This window comes from Struthio camelus, chromosome 23 (genome assembly GCF_040807025.1).
Source record: "Struthio camelus isolate bStrCam1 chromosome 23, bStrCam1.hap1, whole genome shotgun sequence".
Classification (NCBI taxonomy): Eukaryota; Metazoa; Chordata; class Aves; order Struthioniformes; family Struthionidae; genus Struthio; species Struthio camelus.
Genome location: NC_090964.1, coordinates 6,559,371 through 6,581,034, shown reverse-complemented (window position 1 = coordinate 6,581,034; position 21,664 = coordinate 6,559,371). Strand labels below are relative to the sequence as shown.

The 21,664-nt window shown below is 66.4% G+C and overlaps 1 protein-coding gene across 4 annotated transcripts in view; it reads right to left on the bottom strand.

The window, feature by feature from the left end:
* Positions 1–11,806: 11,806 nt before the first annotated feature.
* The window catches only part of AHDC1 (AT-hook DNA binding motif containing 1), a 51,826-nt gene continuing 41,968 nt past the window's right edge, over positions 11,807–21,664 (bottom strand). For all 4 annotated transcript variants that reach the window (XM_068917502.1, XM_068917501.1, XM_068917503.1 and 1 more), the window contains 4 exons: positions 21,391–21,431; positions 16,023–21,050; positions 14,929–15,638; positions 11,807–12,349 (listed from right to left, as the gene is read on the bottom strand). In XM_068917502.1, coding sequence (XP_068773603.1) covers positions 16,066–20,973 — 4,908 coding nt within the window. In that variant the 5' untranslated portion in view covers positions 20,974–21,050; positions 21,391–21,431 and the 3' untranslated portion in view covers positions 11,807–12,349; positions 14,929–15,638; positions 16,023–16,065. The remainder of the gene's footprint in view (positions 12,350–14,928; positions 15,639–16,022; positions 21,051–21,390; positions 21,432–21,664) is intronic.

Below are 21,664 nucleotides of genomic sequence, written 5' to 3'. Positions count from 1 at the left end.
GGAGCAGGGCAGGGGGCTGAGGGGGACAGGGCCAGGCAGGAGCCTGGCAGTCACCAGCTCTGGGGGTGCAAACCCAGACACCCACCTCTGCCTGTCAGCCACGAACCACTGCCAGGGGTACCCACCGCCAGGGGTACTCACCACCAGTGTTACCCACCACCAGGGGTACCCACCACCAATGTTACCCACTGCTGGAGGTACCCACCACTAAGGTTACCCACCACCAGGGGTGCCCACCACCAATGTTACCCACTGCTGGAGGTACCCACCACTAAGGTTACCCACCACCAGGGGTACCCACCACCAATGTTACCCACTGCTGGAGGTACCCACCACTAAGGTTACCCACCACCAGGGGTGCCCACCACCAATGTTACCCACTGCTGGAGGTACCCACCACTAAGGTTACCCACCACCAGGGGTGCCCACCACTGGGGGTGCTCACTGCCAGTGTTACCTACCACCAGGGGTGCCCACCACCGGGGGTACCCACTGCCAGGGGTACCTACCACCATGGGTACCTGGCACTGGTGTTACCCAACACCATGGGTACCCACCGCCAGTGTTACCCACTGCCAGGGGTGCCCACCACCAGGGGTACCCCCTGCCAGGGGTACCTACCACCACCGTTACCCACTGCTGGGGGCACCTACTACCAGGGTTACCCACCACCAGGGTTACCCACTGTCGAGGGTACCCAGCCCTGGGGGGGTACCCAGCCCCCCGGGGTGCCAGTGCCGGGCCCAGGCGGCCCCTCTCTGCATGGGCCATTTGGGGCCGCGCCGGGGCGGCGGCTGCGGGAAGCTGTCGAGTGACGTTGCCTTTGGCTCCAGCACCGTTTCCTCTCCGTGCCCCGACACTCCCATACGCGGCTGGGAGCAGAGTCGCAGCACAAACGAGCCTCCTGATTTAGCGAAGGGGGCTGACGGTGTGCGCGGCGGGGACACGCGCTCTAAATTAAAACCCCGACACGGGCAGCGATGCGGGAGGGCCTCGCTGAGTAGACGCCGCTGCAAGTCCTGGTCCTGCAAGGACGTTTTGTCCCTGCTCTGCTTTTCACGTGTGACTGGCCCCGGTAAAGGCAGAAGTCTTGCAGGATGGGGGGGTCGCAGTGGGACAAGCAGCGTGCTGAGCATGCCGGGGCTCAGAAAAGCCTGATTCTCCTCTCTGCCCTGCTGCAAGCTTAGGTGACCCTGGGTGCATCCATCCCCCTCCTTTTCACCTCGGTTTTGCCCTCGGCAGAGCAAGGGTGATGCTAGTGACCCTCCGCAGAAACCCCCTTGAGATCGCAGGGGTCAGCTCTGCGCAGGGATGAGGAATGGGGTGTACAGCAGTGCAGGTTGCTACAGACCAATAATCCTCTTCTACTTGGAAAAGCTATCCTCAAGGGGGGAAGGAGGAAAGAGAACAAAGATTTCCATTGTCCCAAGCTGCAGGAGTAAATACCTGATCAAAAATTAACAGCACACGGTACCCAGTACGCCTTCGCCACAGCCTCTCTGTCTGTGCACTTGTGGTAAATCTTTTTCCCCACTGCCTGATTATAACCATAATTGCTGACTTCATTTATACCTAAAGGAGCCAGGAAAAGAAATGGACACTAACAAAATAAATGGCGTAAGGCACAGACATCTATCTATTCGGAGCTCAAAGTGATCGTGCTTTAAAACAAACTGCAGTGAGTAAATCACTGGCTTTTCTGTCACTTCCCCATTGGAAGCAAACAAATCCATTTAAGAGCGCTGCTGCTAACTGCTGCGGCGGCCAGGGAAAGCACACGCCAAGCACAGGTCCCACGCGCTCCCCGGCCTGATTCGGCGGCGCCGTGAGCCGCCGACCGGCGAAGGCGACGGCCCTGGCTGCCTCCCGGCCAGGCTGGAGCAGCCCGGGGGTTGCTCCGACTTGTGCTGGCACGCCTCCGGCGCCCTCGAGGTCGAGATGGGCACGTGCACTATTGAAAATAGCTGTTTCTCCCTTATGCATCTCTTTGCAGGGCGTCCTCGGCAACGGTCGGTGCAAAGGCCGGACGCCCTGCGCCGCCCCGTCCCCCCCCCGCATACTGGGGGAAAGCTGCCGCCGCGGCGCCAGGGCAGGGACGCGGGAGCCGGCTCTAGCACGGCGGCGCTGGAGGCCGCTCGGCTCCAGGTTTTCCAGGCTGCCAGCAAGCCGTTCCCTTGAAGATCTGCTTCTATCTCAAGGTGTCACAGCCTCAAGGGAACCACCTAATCTGTATCTGCACTGCAACCTTTATCTCTCCCCGTCTGTGTGAGAGGCTCTGTTTATAGCTGCCGAATAATACCTGCTAAATTGCAGTATCCAGCCCCCCCGCGCTACCCCCTGACACTTGTTTCTCTGCAAGAGGCATGCTCTCGCCTGCCAGGTGCCTCCCTGCATTTTGCTGAGCGTAAAATGCTGATGCGCCCGCGCGAGGGCCGAGGCGAGGGAAGGGGCCGGAGCCGGCGTGCTGCGGCTCTCGCTTCCCTCCCGAGCGGGCGCAGGCTGCGACTGAAGCCCCGATAACCCTAGAAAGGCCCTGCCGCAAATTGCTGCTTCATCCCACCCCACCTTTTTCCTTAACCCAGGCCTTGCTCCTTCCTAAAACTAAGCGATGCCTGCCAGGCCCGGCCTCATCCTTCCTCCCCGCGACCCACGGAGGGGGGCGAGCGGAGATCCTCGACGGGACGGCCGCGGCGTATCTCGCCCAGCCTTGCTCGAAGCCAGCTCCGCGCCTTCAGCCTGCCGAGCCGCCGGCCCGGCCGCGAGCGGCTCCGCGACAAGGACGCGGGGTGGCTTTGCCTCCCGTGGCGGCCCCGTCCTCGCCCGGGAGGTCGGCCGAGCGGCTCTCCCGGGACACCCGCCAGGAGGGTGCCGGGAGCCTTGGTGCCCCTTCCACGCCCTCCGGCTCCGCGAGCAGCTCGGAAAACAACCGAGAAGGGGCTCACGGCCGTATGGCCGCGGCGGCAGGGCGCGGGAACGCCCGGCGTCGGGGACCGCGGCGGGTCCGGCCGCCGGCACCGCGGCTGCGAGGATGCTCCGAGCGGGGCCGGGGGCGCGCGGTGCCCGCCGGGGCCCCGAGCCAGCGGCGCGCGGGGCAGTCGCTGTGCTGCTGACATTTACTAATCAGCTCTAACCTTAGATGCACACACTCTCCGTCTCGCTTGCTGTCTTGTCTCCATGGAGACACCGCAACCTTTGCTCACTCGTTAATGGTATCTCGGCAAACGAAACTCCAACGCCACCCAGCCTCCCCCCCCCCCCCCCCGCCGCTGCCGCCCCCCGGGAAGGGGGAGGCTCGCCCACGGGAGAAATCCTTGCCTCTCCCCTCCATCCTCTTCCCCTCCCGGAGCCGGGGGATAAAAGGTACGAGTCCTTGTTAGCGAAGGACGGAGCCCCGGTGGGTGATTCGGGGGCAAGTTCAGACGGCGGCGAGGGGAGGAGGGAGAGCGACTCGGCTCGACACGTCCTCGCTGGGATAAAACAAGGCCCCGGGATTTTATCGCTGCAGCAGCCACCCAGGGCTCCGGCCGCGGCATCGCGGGCAGCAGTCGGCCGCGGCGGGCCGTGCCCGGGGCCGTCCCCCCCCCCGCCGCCGCCGCCGTGCCCGCTCCCCCCTTCCCCGAGCTGCAGGTTCAGCACAATCCGCAGCCGAGCGGGACTCGTGGCCCGGCTCGCCCGAGGTTACCGTGCGCCCCCCTCGCCAAGCCCAAATCCTCCTCCGCTTGACGGCGACCACCTGCGAAACCCGCCGGCGGCGGGCGAGGAAAAGCAGAGGGGTCCGCAGCGCGCCGGGGGGCGCCGCCGGGGGAGCCGCGACGTGCTCCGTTCCCCGGTGTCCTGCTCTCATGGATTCTGTTTTCAAATTAACATGGGAAAGATGCCCATTACCTGCTTCCAGATAATGACTATGATTAGGCAGAGCTCTGCTGCCAGCCGAGATCTGAAGGATTTCTGTGCACTCCAGCAGCGCTTGCCGGTGCAAAAACAAGAGCAATAAAGTGTAAATAAAAGACTAAAGAAAATAGCGTGGTCCATCGGCGAAAGGGTGCAAGAACCACCTCTAATGACAGTCTTTTTGCATCGGTGTCAGCGGTTTCAGCCTCGCTACAGACAAGGCGAGGTTGGATGGGGGCTGCTCCACGCCTGTGCCCCACGTTTGAACCTGCGTCGGGCTTCAGGTGCTCAAAAAATAAATAAAAGAAAAAGGGGGGGCGGTTTTTAACGTAAAATTCAAGCTGTGCACTTGTTTGTTCTGGGCAGGAATAGGTGAGCTGAAATATAATGAGAAAGGCTGTCCTCGTGGGAGTCCCAGTCCGGCAGAAAGAGCTGTGGTCTTCAGAAATGCAAAAAACCAGCCTGATCCCTGGAGAGCTCGCGGGCGGCCCGCGGAGCGCGCCCAGGGCCAGCGCTGCGGCCGAAGCCCGCGCCGCGCCGCCCCGGCACAGGGCAGCCCTGGGTGCCGTGGTCACCCGAGCGCCGAATCGCCTCGGCCTCCAGCCCGGAGGTGGCCGGTCGCCCTGCGGGTCCTGCCCGCCGCCCTGCTCCCCCCTTCCGCCTGCAGCAAGGTTGGGAAGCCGGGACGGAGCCGAGCGGCTGCTGGGGAACGCCGCGAGGCAGCGGGGCCTGGCACGGCGCTCTCCGTGCCCGCGGGGACGCCCAGCGGCGAGACGCTCTCAAGCCGAGACCCCGGGCTGGGGTGCGGAGCGGTGCCGGCATCCCGAGCCGGGGCGCAGGGAGCCCGGGCACGGCGAGCGGGGAGCAGGGCTGAGCCGGCCCCGGGGCGACGGCTCGCCGCCCGCCGCGCCGAGGCACGAGGGCGAGAGCGAAGGCGGCAGGCGAGGGCGGACAGAGGGCAGACGGCGGCTCCCGGGCACGCAGCAGGGAGGGACGCGGCCAGCTCGTCTCGGCCCGCCGTCCAGGGCTCCCTTTCCTGCCCCGGCTCCTTTTGAGCTTCGCAGCGGGCTCGGGGCGAGCGCCGATGCCAGCGCAGGACGGGGGGGCTGCAAGAGGTGGGGAACGGCGGCAGGCTCGCCGGCATCGTCCGGGCAGCCCGGCCGGCTGCGTCGGAGCAGGGGCTTCGCCGAGGGCACCCGCCCCCGGCCCGGGGCCCTGCAGCCGGGAAGGCAAAAACCCCTCGCTCGCATTGCAACGCCGAGATCCTGCTCCCTCCCCGCTACCGAGCAGCCAAGATCCCCGCTGCGGCATCCGGGGAGGGGGGGAGCAGAAAACGAGGGCGCAGCTGGAGCGGGGCTGGGTGGCAGCAAGCCGGGGCGACGGGCGGAGGGAAGGGGCGCTCCGCCTCGCAGCCGGGCTGCCGACGAAGGCGGCCAAAGCCGCCTGCCAGCTCGCGAGCCGAGCCGGCGCCTGGCCCTGCCGTATCAGCCCGATCTGCCGGCCGCTGGAGCGTCGCCGCCCCCGGGCCGATGCCGGCACGGCGGGCCGAGTGGCAGGCAGTGATTTCTTCCCGCAGACGGGTCCCGTCCCGCACGGGGCTCGCCGGCGGCCCCGAGTCACCCGGCCCCTCTCACCTCCCCGCGGGACCGGAGGGGCAGGGAGACGGCACCGAGTGCGGCCCCGGTGCCCGCCGGAGCCGTTTCGGGCTGCCAGCCCGGCTGGGCGGAGGCGGAGGGAGGGAGCTAATCTCAGCTCCGATTAGGCAGAGTTCCCAGCACTGGAGGTTTCTTCTTTTTTCTCCCCCCTCAGTGATAACAAATAATAATATAATCCCCTTAATCCCTCCCTGAGGAGCCGGCGTGCACACCGAGACAGGAAGCGCAGCGCTTCTGCCACCGCTGATAACTCAGACAATTTGGGCCCCTGGAAAAAAAACAAATAGCCGCGGCTTGTGCTTTACCCCCCCGCCCCAAAAAAGCCCCAAGCCACGCTCTGCCCTTCGGCTCCCGCCCCAGTGCCCGCCGGCTCGGACCCACCGCCCCTGCTCCCGCTGCCGCCCCTTCCCGCGGGCCCCGGCTGAGCCCGGCAAGGGCCGGCCGGCGGCGGCGCATCCAGCCCCCCGGCGCGGCCGAGCCTGCTCAGCCCTTTACGGGAACCAGCTGCCCCTTTCCCCAGCCGGCGTCAGGCTCCCGGGGCGGCCGGATGCCCCCCCACCGCGCACAGAAATACCCCCAGCCCCACTCGGGAAGGGTTTTCGGTTCGGATGAGCCTAAAAAAAAAATCAGGGCCGTGCTCTAGCTCAGGGTCTCGGCGGCTTCGCAGCGGGGCTGTGGCTAAGCGCCTGGAGGCCGAGCGCCCCGCGGGGCCTTCCCGTCCTCCGCTGGGGACCCGCCGGGTGCCGAGGGACCCCGACCCCCGTCAGCGGGACCCCGCTGACCTCTCGCGCCCTGCCCTAGCCGTGCCGGCGGTGGGAAGGAGCCCAGGCGTCCTGCTGCCCGCTCCGGCTTCGTTAACCGCTAGCTCGCTCCGCGGGACAGCAGCGGAGCCCAGCACCCCGGCCCCCCCGGGGGGCCGCGCGCGACCTCCATCCGCAAGAGCATCTTCACTAAGGGTCCGGGCAAGAGCCCGCGCTCGCTGTTCGCCACCTTTCCCGGCCCCTGCTCTGCTGAGCTCAGCTCCTCCGGCTCCAAAACGCCTTTTACAATCACGGGCGAGCGGAGAGCTTCGCCGGCGCTCTGCCCCCAGCCGCGCCGGCTCGCGCCGCCCCTCCGGCCCCGTTTCCGGGGCTCGCGCGGAGGCCGGCCGGTGGGAAAGGCCCAGAAGCCGGCCGGGGCCCGCGCGGGGCCGGGAGCGCCGCGGGCTGCAGCCCGCCCCGGCTATTTAAAAGGCGCCAGGGCTGCGCTTGATTAAAACACAGTAAAAGCCAGAGCCAGGGCAGCGAGGGGATTAGCTCGCTCAGGGGAATGTTAATGGGCTCCAGAGCTTTCTGCCCGCACGGCGGCTGGGTCAAATCCAGCCTGGGGTGGTTGGGGATGGAGAGACACAGCCCCGCCTGGGCTCCGTGGCAGGCGCGCGAAACGAGCGCGTCGGGTCTCAGCGGGCCAGGCCCCAGGAACGGGTGGCGGAAGGAGGCGGCGGAATAGCTTCCGAGGGCCTGGCCCGTCCTCTGGGAAAAGCCGGGGGTGGTCCGGCCCTCCAGCTGCGGCGGGTCCCTGCTTCCAGCTGCGCTCGGCGGCACCGCTGCAGCCGGAGAGGTGGTTGCAGCGGTCCAGGGAGGGCCGCGGCTTGGGGAAGGGCAGGGGGGCAAAAAGGCTAAAAAAACCGCTTTCTCATGGGACAACGCTGCTGCAGAAAGGCAGCGAAGGGCCGGGCAAGGAGGGGTCCGGCCTGCGCTGGGTCCGCGGCGCGCCGAACCCCGGCTGCCAGATGTGCTGGATTGCAGGGCTGCCGTGGGAAATCGCCTCCCGTCCTTGTTAGCTTGTGATTAGCATGTCAAGTGGTTGAAGTTGGTGGGCATAAAGGATGCGCGCAAAGAATAATGGCTTCAATTTTCTTAGCAGCACAGCTATTAACGGGAAGGGGAACGGGGCGTCCAAATCTCCGCGGCAGCTCCAAAGGGCGCCGCCGGCCCCCGCGGCCCCGCCGCCCTCGCGTCGCCGGGCTCCGCAACGCCTGTCCCGCCCGGCACGCAGATCCGGGGCTGCCGGGGACAGGGCAGCGCCGCGGCCTTTCCGCCCGCGTCCCGCCGAGGAGCTGCAAGGGGAGGGCGGGCGGAGGAGAGGCAAATTCCTGCTTTGTTTCCAAGGGAATGGAAAAAGTCGAAATGGCGGAAAACCTGCTTTTTTTTTTTTTTTTTTCCCTCCCCTCTCCCCCCCCGGCGCCCGGCGCACGCCGGATCCCTGCAGCAACCTGACAAGGCTCATTACAGCGACGCTCCCCCCGCGGTGCAAAGCTCCCGTGGCGAGCCGGGCCCGCCAGCACCCTCCCCGCCGCCCGGGGACCCCTCCGGCGCCCTGCGCCACGCTCCCCTCCGCGCCACCCTGCCGGCGCCGCCACCGCCGGTCTGCGGGGAAATCAGCAGAAAGCAGCTAAACCCGGGGCTCCTTTCCCCTCGGGGCGCAGCACCCACATATACCCCGAAGGAGGGTATATGCCAGTGATCCCCCGAAAACTTCGGTACGCGTGCGCCGCGCAAAGAACGAACGAGCAAAACGCCGCCGTTTCCCCAACAAATTTCCAAGTCTTTTTTCCGTTTTTTTCTTTTTTTTTTTTTCCCCCAAGCAGCCTCTGCTGGCAAAACCTAGTCAACAGCCCGGCGCGGCGGAGCGGCAGCGCGGGAGCCGCTGGGTTGTGCTGATAAACCCCCAGCAATCAGCCCAATCACGAGGCTTTTCAGCCTCCGAAACGGTGCACGCTGCTTGATAGATTTAATTGAGCCTCCAAAAAAAAAAAAAAAAAAAAATCACGCTGTGCTCCAAGAAACCGGTTTAGTGGCTGAAAGTTGTGGCCATTTCGAGCGAGGAAATGCCGCCATGCATCTTTGAGAGCGGCCCTTTAAACGCGCCTCAACTTTTTTCTTTCTTTCTTTCTTTTTTTTTTTAAACTACAAACGGGATTTTCTTCCAGCTTGCCTGCGTCTCAGATCTCCCGGAGATCCCCGGAACGAGCCCGTTCGGCTGGGGCCGCCTTTGGTCTCCCGCTCGTTTGTGCGTGCCGCTTACCTTCATTTCTCGTTAGGCCACAACAGATTTCTTCCCCTGTTGCCACCCCTTTTAATGAAGTGAAAAGCATGAAAGAGGGGGGAAAAAAAAAAAACGGGGGGAAGCGAATTAATTTGATGCTCGTAAGAAACGAAGCAAGAGAGCCACGTGCGGGCTCAGCGAGCACAGAAACCCTCAGGCCCCCGGGAGCGGCCGCGCGGGAGCCCCGGGGGTCCCGCGGGGGCCAGGCCGGTGCTGGGGGCGGCGTGCAGGATGCGGCCGCATCGCCGGCGGGGCGGTCTGAGCGCCGCAGGGAACCCGTTCCCCTGCTGCATGCCTCAGTTTCCCCATCGCTCAGTGGGCCGTGGCGGTGGGCGGGGGGGGATTGCTTGGTGTCCGGTGGGACGAGAGCAGAGCATCCTTCGGGAACACCGCCACGGGGGGCTCCAGGGCACCCGCTCGCCACCAGCACGCCGCGCTGGGGGCGCCGTGCGTGCGAGGACCGTGGGAACCACCTCCTGGTGGCCCTGCCGGCGGGCTCCGGCTGCCGCGGGCGCCTCGGGACCGGGGTGCCGGGGTGCCGGGGGGGCGCGGGGCGGGCTGGCGCGGTGTAAACACCAGCTGTGCCAGGAGTGAGCAGCATCTTCTAGGTCAGCCGCCAGCTGTGCAGTTGCCAGGCAACGGCCCTTGCTCGTCTTCGTCTCTCGTGGTGCCTCGTGCCGGCCGGGGCCGCTAACGAGGGGCCGCTCGTCGCCCGCCGCAGGGCCCAGGGGCGGCCGGGACCCCCCCAGCCCGCGGCGCTGCCGGGCTGCCGTGCCGGAGCGCCTGGCTCGGGGCTGCGGGAACATCCTGGCCGGGGCTCCCGCGGGTGCAATCCTGCCCCCTCCGCTGCTCGCAGGCACCGCAGGGCCTGGAAACGATGCCAAAGGCCAAATCCTCATCACCTGGCGAGGGTGGGGGGAAGGGGCAGGCACCCCCCCCCCCCACCCCGTCTCCAGCCCAGCACCAGGGGCTCTGCAAGGAGATGCCCCGACCTCTCCAAAACCGGCCGCACGCGCCGCCGCTGCAGAGGGCAGCTCCCGGGCACCTTCTGCACCCTGCGCCAGGGCGGCTGGGCGGTGCCGCTTCGCGGTGGGGGGTCACGTTGGACTGTGGGTGCTGGTGGCGGCGGGCGCCTCGGCGGGGTGACGGGGACGGAAGGGGCCGCAGCGGGGCCCTGGCGCTCCCCGCACCGCACCGACGGCCGAGGCGGCGGCGGCAGCCTTGGCTCCCCCCCCCCCCCCCCGCCATCAGTATGCATCATGTGTTTTTTCTCCATAGCAACCTCTTCCCTCCCCCCCCTTCCCCAAATCCCCCCCCCCCGCTTCGCCCTGCCGAGGCAAAAGCACTTAGCTGCAGCAGCCGTGACCCCGCGGAGATTGCTAACCTCTTCCCACCCACAGGTAGCTGGCGCGCCGCCCCGAAGGCCCCCGCCGCCCGCAGCCCCCGCCGGCCCCTCCCCGCGCCCAGGAGGCTGCAGGGTTTTTCTGCCCATTCCTGGAAGTATTTATTATTTCCCCCCCCCCTTCCCTTTATGGCGTTGGCGCTTTTCCCATCCGTCTCCCTTAACCCGCCTGCAGCCTTGCCCCCCCCACCCCGCCGCCGCCTGCCCCCCCGGATGCGACAGGCGCCCATGGATGCGGGCACCCCGCCGGTGCCACCCACCCGCCTGCCATCCTTCCCAGCACCCCGGCGTGGCGAAGGGTGCAGCGGGGAGGAGAGCGATGTTTCCCGCGGCCCGGCGGCTCGGCCACCTCCGCGCTGCCGCCCCGGGGCGCCGAGGGGGCTGCAAAGCCGAGAATATTCGGCTGTGTCGCCCCGCAGGGTGCCAGGGCCACCTCTGTCCCCTTGCTGCCCCGGCGGCGCAGGGACCCCAAATCAGTGTTGTGCAATCGCGGTTTTTGCGCCCTGGCCGCCGGCGTGGGAGGCCCGGGAGCGAAACCCTGCGGCCGGGAGCATCCCCTTATCACTATTATTATTTTATTTTTTACTATTATTATTATTATTTTGCAAAGCCCACGGCGGCCTCGTGCGTGGCACCTCGGGGCGCTGAAACGCGGGGAATCGGTGGGTGGGCCTCGGCCTCCTCCTCCTCCTCCTCCTCCTCCTCCTCGCCCTCCTCGTGCTCGTGGTGCTGCGGCAGCGCCCGGCGCTTTGCGAAGCCGCAGCCGCTGCTCGGGCCGGCGGCGGCGGGCGAGGGGGGGCCCGGCGGGCGCCCCCGCCCATCCCCCGCCCCGGCAAACGGAAGCGAAAGAAGCAGCGGCAGCGCTCAATATATAGGTTTCTTTTAATATAAAAAAAAAAAAAAGAAAAAAAAAAAAAAAGAAGAAGGTGCCTATTAAAAATTCCTTCCTAAATACACAAAAAGAGCAGTCAAGGGGAAAAGCGGGGCCGGGCGGGGGGCGCCGGCGGGGGCGGCGCGCAGCACGGGCGCGGCGCGGGGCAGGGCGGCGACGGGCCGCACCGCGCGGGGCGGGGGCGGTCGGTGGTTGTCGGTTTCGTGGGTTTTTTTCCTACTTCGATCGGGTTGTTTCCCCCCCCCTCTTTTTTTTGTTGTTGCATTTTTCCTTTTTTTTTTTTTTTGCTTTTTTCCAGCTTTTCTTTAATTTTTTTTTTTTTTTTTGCACAATCCACAAAGCTGTACAAAAGTTTCCAAACCCTGGAAGGGGGCGGTGGGGAGGAAAGGAAGGAGGCCGGGGGAATGATGGGGGCGGGGGGGAAGGTGGAAAGGGATAGAGGGAGAAGGCTGGGGAGAAAGGAGAGGAGCCCCAAATCCCACGTCCCGCCCGCGCCCGCGCGCAGCCTGAGCCCGCCGCAGCCGCGCCGGGAGCCGCGCACGAGCGCACGGCCGCCCCTCCGCGCCGCCACCCCCGGCCCCCCCACCAGCAGGGTGGGTTACTGAGCTCTCCTTTGTTGTTGTTGTGGTTGTTTTTTTCTTTCTTTTTTTAAAATTTTTTTAAAACTCCCTTGTGGTTTTTTTTGTTTTTTGTTTTTTTTTTTTTTATACAAATTTGGATCTTTGGGTGTGTACTGCCAAAAAAAAAAAAAAACCCGCGTCGTTCTTATTAATAATAATAAAAATAAAACTCAAATCATCGTCATTAAAAAAAGGCAACGGAAACCCAATGAACCCATGCGGAAGTTGCACACCACAAAACCACAGCAGATGTACAGAATGCAATATACAAGACACGATTTATAATAAAACATTATATACAATAAATAGGTTATTGTTACTTTTTTTTTTTTGTCGATCGATCTGTAAATAAATTTTTCTCAGTGCATACTGGTGGGTTTTTGCTTCTCTCTCCTGCATATTCGCCGCTCTGTCGCTTTATTTTTTTTTTAATTCTCTATTTCACTTTTGATTTTTTTTCCTCAGGTGTGTGGCTTTTTTTTTTTTTTGAATTTTCAGCTTTTTAAATTTTTTTTCCCGACTTTTTTTTTTTAATTCCTTTTCTTCAAAAGTATTTACAATTGCTGGTTTTGTGCAGAAAACGAAAATTAATAAAATAAAAATTAAAAATAGAGTCCCTCTGCTTCTGACCGGAGGAGAGAGAGCGCCGGCGAGCGAAGCTGGGTGCCGGCGGCCAGCGGGCGCGCGGGGCGGAGGGCGGCGGGGCGGCCCTCTCCTCTCCTGGCCGGGCCGGGGGCCGCGGGCGGTCGTCGGGGCTGGCGCGGGGCCGAGGGCGCGGGGTGCTCTGGCTCGCTGGGGCAGGCTGGGGAGGAGAGCGAGAGAGGGGTGAGTGTCCCAGCGGCGGCACCCATTGCCCGCTCAGGGGTCCCGGGAGCCCCCCACAGCCCCGTGTGCTGGCCCTGCTCCCAGCGGGACCCCGGTGCTTCCTGCGTTGGGCTCTAGATCCGCGTCCAGAGGGCCGGGACCCTGCTCAGACCCAATGTGGCACCTGCACACCCGTGCTCCAGCACCCTGCCCACCCTGCGCTCCAGCACCCTGCACACCCAGGTTCTGGGCTCCAGCACCCTGCACACCCTGCGCTCCAGCACCCTGCACACCCAGGTTCTGGGCTCCAGCACCCTGCACACCCTGCAATCTAGCACCCTGCACACCCTGCGCTCCAGCACCCTGCACACCCTGCGCTCCAGCACCCTGCACACCTGCGCTCCAGCATCCTGTACACCCTGTGCTCCAGCACCCTGCACACCTGGGCTCCAGCACCCTGCACACCTGCGCTCCAGCACCCTGCACTCCTGCGCTCCAGCATCCTGTACACCCTGCAATCCAGCACCCTGCACACCCTGCACTCCAGCATCCTGTACACCCTGCAATCCAGCACCCTGTACACCCAGGCTCCAGCATCCTGCACACCTGCGCTCCAGCATCCCGAACAGCCTGCGCTCCAGCATCCTGTACACCCTGCAATCCAGCACCCTGCACACCTGCGCTCCAGCATCCTGTAGACCCTGCAATCCAGCACCCTGTAAACCTGCGCTCCAGCATTCTGTACACCCGGCCTCCAGCACCCTTCACTCCTGCGCTCCAGCACCCTGCACACCCTGCGCTCCAGCATCCTGTACACCCTGCGATCCAGCATCCTGTACACCCTGCAATCCAGCACCCTGCACACCTGCGCTCCAGCACCCTGCACACCCTGCGCTCCAGCATCCTGTACAGCCTGCGCTCCAGCACCCTGCACACCCTGCGATCCAGCACCCTGCACACCTGCGCTCCAGCACCCTGCACTCCTGCGCTCCAGCATCCTGTACAGCCTGCGCTCCAGCACCCTGTATACCCAGCCTCCAGCACCCTGCACACCTGGGCTCCAGCACCCTGCACACCCTGCGCTCCAGCATCCTGTACCCCCTGGCCTCCAGCACCCTGCACACCCTGCGCTCCAGCATCCTGAACAGCCTGGCCTCCAGCATCCTGTACACCCTGCAATCCAGCACCCTGCACACCTGCGCTCCAGCATCCTGTACACCCAGGCTCCAGCACCCTGCACACCCTGCGCTCCAGCATCCCGAACAGCCTGCGCTCCAGCACCCTGCACACCTGCGCTCCAGCACCCTGCACACCTGCACTCCAGCATCCTGAACAGCCTGCGCTCCAGCACCCTGCACACCCTGCGCTCCAGCATCTTGTACACCTGCGCTCCAGCACCCTGCACTCCTGCGCTCCAGCATCCTGTACACCCTGCGCTCCAGCACCCTGCACAGCCTGCGCTCCAGCATCCTGAACAGCCTGCGATCCAGCATCCTTTACACCCTGCAATCCAGCACCCTGCACACCTGCGCTCCAGCATCCCGAACAGCCTGCGCTCCAGCACCTGCACACCCGTGCTCCAGCATCCCGAACAGCCTGCGCTCCAGCATCCTGTACACCCAGGTTCTGGGCTCCAGCACCCTGCACACCCTGCAATCCAGCACCCTGCACACCCGGGCTCCTGCACCCTGCACACCCTGCAATCCAGCACCCTGCACACCTGCGCTCCAGCACCCTGCACACCCTGCAATCTAGCACCCTGCACGTCCAGGCTCCAGCACCCTGCACACCTGCGCTCCAGCACCCTGCACACCTGCGCTCCAGCACTCTGCACACCCTAGGCTCCAGCACCCTGCACAACCTGCGCTCCAGCACCCTGCACACCCTGCAATCCAGCACCCTGCACAACCAGTGCTCCAGCACCCTGCACACCCTGGCCTCCAGCATCCTGCACACCCTGCAATCCAACACCCTGCAGACCTCTGCTCCAGCACCCTGCACACCTGCAATCTAGCACCCTGCACACCCTGCAATCTAGCACCCTGCATGCCCTGCGATCCAGCACCCTGCACACCTGCGATCCAGCACCCTGCACACCTGGGCTCCAGCACCCTGCACACCCTGCGCTCCAGCATGCTGCACACCCAGGTTCTGGTCCATGTGAGATGCTCAGCAGATGGGTCTCCGCTTTGGCGCTCGGCCACTCTGCCAAGGCAGTGCCAGGCCTGTGGTGCAGGGTGAGCGTTTGGAGACAGAGATGGGGCTGGGGCACCCCGTGCCCGCGGGTGAATCTTGCGGGGTGCCCCTGTTTTGGGCGGAGCAGGGTGCTGGGTTACCCAGGCAGGACGGCACGCTGGCAACCCAGCCGGAAGGGCACCTTGCACCAAGCACACGCCTGCACCTGCTTGCCAGGAACCGCTTAGCGGGGCCGTAATTAGGCGGTCAGGGCACGCCGACGCGGCATCGATGGGGCGTCGCAGGGCGCTCCTTCTCGAAAGAGGACCGGGAAGCACAGCAGAGCCCTGGCCCGTGATTAGCCCGCTGCTAAGGTGAGGATTCGGCTCACGGGGTACTTACTGGGCAACGGCTGCGTCTCCGAGACCCATTGGCGGAGCTGAGAAAGTGTCGTCGTTGCGGTCGGCTCTCCAAAAAAGTAACACCCGTCGGCGTCATCAGGCAAGAAAAACACCCCCAGCAAGCGAGCAAACGAAGAGGGGGGGAAGGAAAAAGAAAAAGAGACTCTCCGAAAGCAGCCGAAGGGCCGAGAGCGGGGCCGTCGCGCGGCCCTCCGGCGCCGGCTCTGCCTTCGCCTCGACGTCTTTTCTCGTCGGGGAGTTGGGGAGGGGGGGGACAAACCAACCGGCTAACCCACGGGTCCCGCGGCCGCCTCCTGCCCGGCCCGCCCTCCCTCCCTGCCCGCCGGGTCTTCCCTCGGCTCGCGGCGGGAGCGCCGGCGCCGTCCGTCCGTCCGTCCGTCCGATTGTCCTGCTGCGGGGCGGGAGGCTGCGGGGGGGGCGGCAGTCCGGAAAGCAGAGCCACGTTGTTCTCAGACGGAGCGAGTTTGAGTTTGAAGGGGAAAAAACAGGGTTTTTCTCTCTCTTCCATATTTCTTCTTTTGTTTTTTCCTTGCGTTTCACTTATTTTTGAACTTTTTAAAACTTTTTTCCTTTTTTCTTTTCTTTTTTTCTTTTTTTTTTTTTTTTTTAGAAAACAAACAAACAGTTCCAATCCCAGTTAAATACAGAACTTGAAAAGTGTTCCAGAAAAAAGTGCTGGCTAAATTACCTCTGCAAGAGAAACACAACACACGCAGGGTGAGAAGGGTCCCGGGCGGCCCCGTCCCCACCGAGACCCCGTGCCGCGCCGCGCCACGGGCTGTGCCGGCACCCGCACCCGAACCCGGCGCGGTGCTGAGCTGGCCCTTGGGGCGGCTCTGCCGCGCGTGGGGGGGGTCCCGGGTGATGCTCGTCCCCAGGAGCCACCGCCAGACCGGCTCGGTGGGGTGGTGACACCAATGGGACAGCCGCGTCCCTTGGCACCCCATGCCTGCGCTGGCCGCCCGCAGTCACCCTCCCCGTCGGCAGAGCCCGCCCGGCTGCACCGACGTGGCGCCTTGCCGCCCGCGTCCCGGACCCCCTCCGCCGCCCGCCCCGAGAGGCGCCGGCACCTACCCTGTAACAAAACCTCGTTGTCCGGTTGGCACGTCAGCTGACACTACAATGAGGTGACCGTAAAAGTGTCCTCGGGGTGTTGCTCTACCATTGGACCCAAAAACCCGCTCTTCTGGGTGGGGGCCATGACGGGGTGCCCTTGGGGTGCAAAACTGGGGTACCTGTAGTTGTCCTGCAGCTGCAGCATTGAGTCTCTCGGTACGGGGGAGATATTCAAGTCATTGATCAAGGGACAAGCGTACGGCCCTCGGTGGTGAGCCCGGGCCATCTCCAAGGGCTCCTTCTCGCCCTTGGAGGGATGGGTGCCGCCAGGGCTGGTCAAGTGGGGGTTGAGACACGAGGGGTCCGTCCTGCCCATGAAGTCTACGAGCATGCTGGCCCCCGCTTTGCTGTCGTACGAGGGGCTCCGGGTGCTGGCGTTGGGGGAGTACCAGTACGGGGGGTTTTTGCAGCTGGGGGAGTCGTAGTGTGGCTGAGGCATGGGGAGGTCGCGGCAGGCCATGTGCGGGGCGTGCGGCAGGGCCCCCCCTTGCATGCTGTGTTTGAGCGAGTCGCAGGCCGGCAGCTTGCGGATGTCGCCCGCCCGCAGGTCCTCCTTGAAGGCCAGCGTCGGGGAGCAGTTGGGCGAGAAGGCTTTCTGCAAGCCGGCCTCGAACACAGTCTGCTGGCCGGGGGCAGCCAGCTGGTGAGGGAGGGCAGGGAAGTGTTTGCTCTCCAAATCCGGCTGCCCCAAGCCGGGAGAGTCGCTCTGAAAGCCTTGGACGAACGTCCCGTCGGAAGGGGTGGAAGGGTTCATGGAGTAAGGGCCGGCGTAGTCGCAGGGGTCCCGCTCGCCGACCCCGAAGCCCCGGGACTGGGAGGGCAGGGGGGACATGCTACTGTCCCCGCTGTAGTAGTCTAAGCCCAGGTCTGTGCTCTCTTGGAAGAGGGGGTTCACCGGCTGGGACTTGGTGGGGAATTTGGCCTTGCCCGTCCCCCTCTCCTTCTTGGAGGCGCAAGCGCCGCGGGAGCCCCGGGGCTGCCGGGGCCCCGTGCTCCTCTTGGAGGGGTACACGGAGGAGGACGAGGAAGAGGAGGAGAAGTTCAGGTGGGAAGTGTCGAACATGTCCACTTTCTTCCGCCGGCCCCGTCCGGGCTTGGAGTTGCTCTGGAAGAGGACGCTCTGGTTCCAGTTGTAGCCCGGGGCCGAGGACGCCTCGTTCCAGTCCATCATGAGCTTCTCCAGGCTGGACAGGCTGGACTGGCCCTCGCTGGACGAGGCCTCGCTGTTGGCTCGCCGGTAGCCGGCCGGCTGGTTGAACTGGGTGCTGTCGGAGGAGGACTCGGAGAAGGTCTCCGAGACGGTCTGCTGCTTGGCTTTCTGGGGCGTGTAGTTGGAGATGTCGAGGATGACGTTGGGCTCGTTGAGGTGGCACTCGAAGCCCGGGTTGTAGAGCTGGCTGAAGGCCTCCGAGTTCCAGTCGAGGCCGCCGTAACCCTGCCGGAAAGCCCACTGGGACGCGCTGGGGAACTGCCGGCAGTTCTCGGGCGAGGGCTGGAAGGAGGCCGAACCTTTGGGCACCATGTAGCCGCCCGGCGAGACGGTGCTGGCCCGGCTGTCGCAGCGCAGCGGGGTGTGCGAGGCGCTGGAGAACTGGCCCGCCTCGGAGCTGTTGAAGAAGGAGGCCTTGCCGAGCGGCAGGTTGGGTCCGGCCGTCGTCTGCTGCGCGTAGCCGGCGCTGTGGGCGCTGCTGGGCGAAGACGGGAGGCTGCTGCCGCTGCCGTAGGCGAAGCTGCAGTCCTTGCTGTTGGCGCAGTCCTGGGCGGCCGGGTACTGCTTGCCCGGCGGGAACACGCTGGCGGGCGCCACGCTCTGCCCCGGGCCGTAGCCGCCGTACTGCGAGTACGCGGGGCCGGCGCTGGCCGCCGGGTGAGCCGTGGGCGACCGGGACACGGCCGAGGGCGGCGCCAGCTTGGGGAAGGAGTCGGCGCCGCGGCATTCGGAGGCGGCTTGAGCCACGCCGTAGGCGGCGGGCCGGCCGGCCGGGAAGGCCTGCCGGCCTTGCATGGCGGCGTGGAAGGCGGCCTCGGCGCCGGGGGCCGCCGCCACCTTGCCGCCGCGGGCCGGGTAGGCGGCCAGGCCGCGTTGGCCCGCCAGGGCGCCGGGGGGGGCCGTGTAGGCGGCGGCGGCGGCCGACTTGCGCGATTCGGAGCGCGAGGCCGAGAGGGCGAAGTCCAGCAGGTCGGAGGAGTCGTCCGAGTCCAGCAAGGAGCGGAAGTAGCCGGTGAAGAGGCTGTGCCTCTCCTGGCTGACCTCGGCCTGCGAGGACGGCGCGCTCCCCGCGAAGAAGCCGGCGCGGCCGGAGGAGCCCGAATCCAGGGCCGCCGAGTGGAACGGCCGAGCCTCGGCCCCCTGGTAGCTGCAGTTGCGGCCGGCTTGGCCGCCGGGGTGGCCGTGGTGGGGGGCCCAGGGGCTGCCCTTGTCGCCGGCCCACTCCGAGGCGCTGTCGCTGAAGCTCTGGCCGGGGTTTTGCTCGGGGAAGAGCACGCCGTTCTTGCGGGCGCGCCGCTTCCGCTTGGGCTTGCCCACGGGGTCGGGCTCGGGCCGCCCCCTCTTGCGCGGGTGCACGGGGTCGGCGTGCACGGCGGCGGGCGCCTTCTTCTTCTTGCCGATGCCCTCGAAGAAGTCGCTGAAGGAGCAGCGGGAGGCGCGGGCGGCGTGGCCCCCGCCGCGCCCGCCGAAGCCGCCCGCCTTGCCGCCGCGCCGGCGGAAGCCCTGCACGCGGTGCAAGAAGTGGGAGATGCTCTGCGTGTCGGGCGCCTGGTGGATGGACTCGGGCTCGCTGGGCGTCCAGCAGCGGGGCGGCGAGCAGCGCCCCGAGCACTGGCTCTGCCGGTTGAGGAAAGCCAGCTTGGCCAGCACGTCCGAGTAGTCGGCTTTGCTGTCGTTGGTGTCGGCGATGTAGGAGGGCTGGGGCGACGCCAGCTTTTGCTTCCTCCTCCTCCTCTTCTTCACCTCCGGGGTGGGCTCCTTGGGCTTGGCTTGGCCCAGCAGCAGGTTCTTGGGGGGCCTGCCCCGCTTGCGCTTCAGGATGATGGGCATCTCGCCGGGCGGGAAGACCACCACCACGTTGCGCCCGTTGTTCTTCATCTTGAGCAGCGGCGTGGGCTCCATGGAGCTGCTGGCCGCCAGCTCCTTGCCCTCCAGGTTCAGGTTGCTGCTGAGAGACGACACCTTGTAGGTGGTTTTGTTCCTCCGCCCCAAGGACACGGGGATCTTGGCCATCTTCACCACCATCTTCCGCACGCCCCGGCACTTGCTCTTCTTCCCCGCCGCCGGCGCCTTGGGCCCCTCGTCGGCTTCCAGGGCGGTGGGGGGCGACGGGGGCGCCAACGGCGGGGCGCTGGGCTCCTCCGGCCCCGCGGGCGCCTCGGCGGGCAGGGCGAGGGGCAGGAGGCGGCTCTCGGGGGCCGCGTCCGCCCGGCGCCCTCGCCCGGCCCTCCTCCGGCGGCACAGGATCTTTGGCTTGTCCGTGCGGCGCAGCGCGTACTTGCGGTGGTCCTCGCCGCACCGCCCGGCCCCCCGGCCGCCGCAGGGGCCGCGCTTCACCGCGCCGCCGCCCAGCGGGCAGCCCCCGAGCCGGGGCTGCAGGCCGTGGGGCCGCAGGGGCTCGCCGGCCCCGGCGCCCGCCTGCGTCTCCAGCGGCGGCGGCAGCAGCGAGGCCTCGGCGGCCAGCAGCGGCGCCTGCGAGTCCAGCAGCGGCGGCTCCAGGGCGCCGGGCAGCGGCTCCAGCGCCTGCAGCCCCAGCGGCTCCGCCAGCGGCTCCAGCGACTGCAGCTCCAGCGACTCGGAGAGCGGCTCCAGCGACTGCAGCTCCAGCGACTCGGAGAGCGGCTCCAGCGACTGCAGCCCCAGCGGCTCCAGGTTTTGCAGCTCCAGCGACTCCGGCAGCGGCTCCAGGCTCTGCGAATCGAGCAGCTGGGGCTGGGACTCGAGCGACTGGGAATCCAGCAGCCGGGACTGGGAATCCAGCTCTTGGGCCGGCAGCAACTGGGGCTGCGCCTCCATCGCCTGCGACTCCAGCAGCTGCGTCCCGGGGCAAGCCAAGGAGGCCAGTTCGTTGAGGATATCCGCCTCGGCCAGGTCGGAGTAATCGCCGGCGTCCGGCTGGGAGCACCCGGCTTCTTCTCCGGGTGCTTTGGAGCCCACCATGCCACCGCTGTGGCCCGGCGGCTGCTGGGCGCTCGCCCCGCCGCCCTCGGCCTGGCCGTCGCGGGGCCGCGCGTGCCGCGGCGGCTCCGTCTTGCAGAGCACGCCCCGCTCCTCGGGGCTGCGGATGCTGTTGGCCAAGGAGGGCGAGGAGAAGAAGCTGTACTGGAGGTCGCGGTCGGCGGGCAGGAGGCGGCTCTCCTCGCGGCCGCCGCCGCCGCGCAGGGTGCCGCAGTCCAGGTGGACCCCGCTGCTCTTCAGGTCCTCGGAGAGGCGGTTGAGGTCCTTCATGATGTCGATGAGCTGCACCACGGGGTGGAGGTTGATGTGCCCGTTGCCGCACTTGCTCCTCAGCAGGGCAACGATGCTGTCGACGTTGCAGCGGCCCGAGGCCAGCGTCGCGTTGGGGAAGGTCTTGGGCGCCCGGTCGCGGGCGGCGCTCTCGTCCGCGCTGCCCCCCAGGATCCGGGGCTCGCCGGCGCAGCCCAGCAAGTCCTCACCCTTGGTGCCGCCGTGCAAGCTCTGGCACCGGTCGGCCGGGTCGCCGTGCAGCAGCGAGCCCGCCTGGTGCTCCCGGCCGAGCGCGGGGCACGAGCCCTCAGGGAAGCTCAGCACGCTGCAGGACAAGGCCTTCTCCGCCGGGCAGGCCGCGGGCCGCTGCGCCGGGTGCCCCGGCGGGTAGTACTTGGGCTCTCGGACGTAGTCGGGCGAGCCTCGGACAACGCTGGTCGTTACCACTGGGCCCGGGGGCTTCACGCGCATCCTGAACTCCTCCTCCCCCGCGTGCCGCTTGGCCGAGCAGTTGCTGACATGGGGGTCGGGGAAGGTGAGACAGGGACCTGAATGGGGCAGAGAGGGACAGTGAGGGGACGAGGGCACCGCCGGGGACCGGCACGTCCTGCTGACGGCCTCCGCACCCCGCTCCGTCCCCGCCGCCCCCGGAGAGGGGGGGGGTCTCGGGTTCGCCCGTCTCTCTCGCCACTCGTCCCCCCGTTCGCCACCCATCACCAACGGGGACCTGGCTGGCGTCGCTGCAACACGCCCCTGCTGTCCGCTGCCCCGTCCTCGCCCCCGCAGCAGGGTCTGGCCCTGCTCCGGGTGAGCCGGACGCCCTCCCGGCAGCGGGACCGCCCGTGCCAGCCCCCGGCTCGCCCGGCGCCCGGGCAGCCTGCAACTTACCCTCGGCTTTGCTGCTGCTCCTGCTATTGCACTTGAGCTCTCTGCAAAGGAAGGGGTGCGGAGGGTTAGCGCCGAGCCAGGGTGCTGGGGCGCCCGCCCGCTGCGCCCGCCCGCCGTCGCCGGCCCCTCCGCACATCCCACCTCGCTTCCCCCGAGGGGCTGGTCTGCCCTGCACCTCCCCGGGGCGCTCCCGGCTCGCGTGGCCGAGAGGGCTGCGTCTGCCCCTCACCCCGGCGTCAGGGCTGCAAGTGGGGAAGCGGCTGGGGGAGGCTGC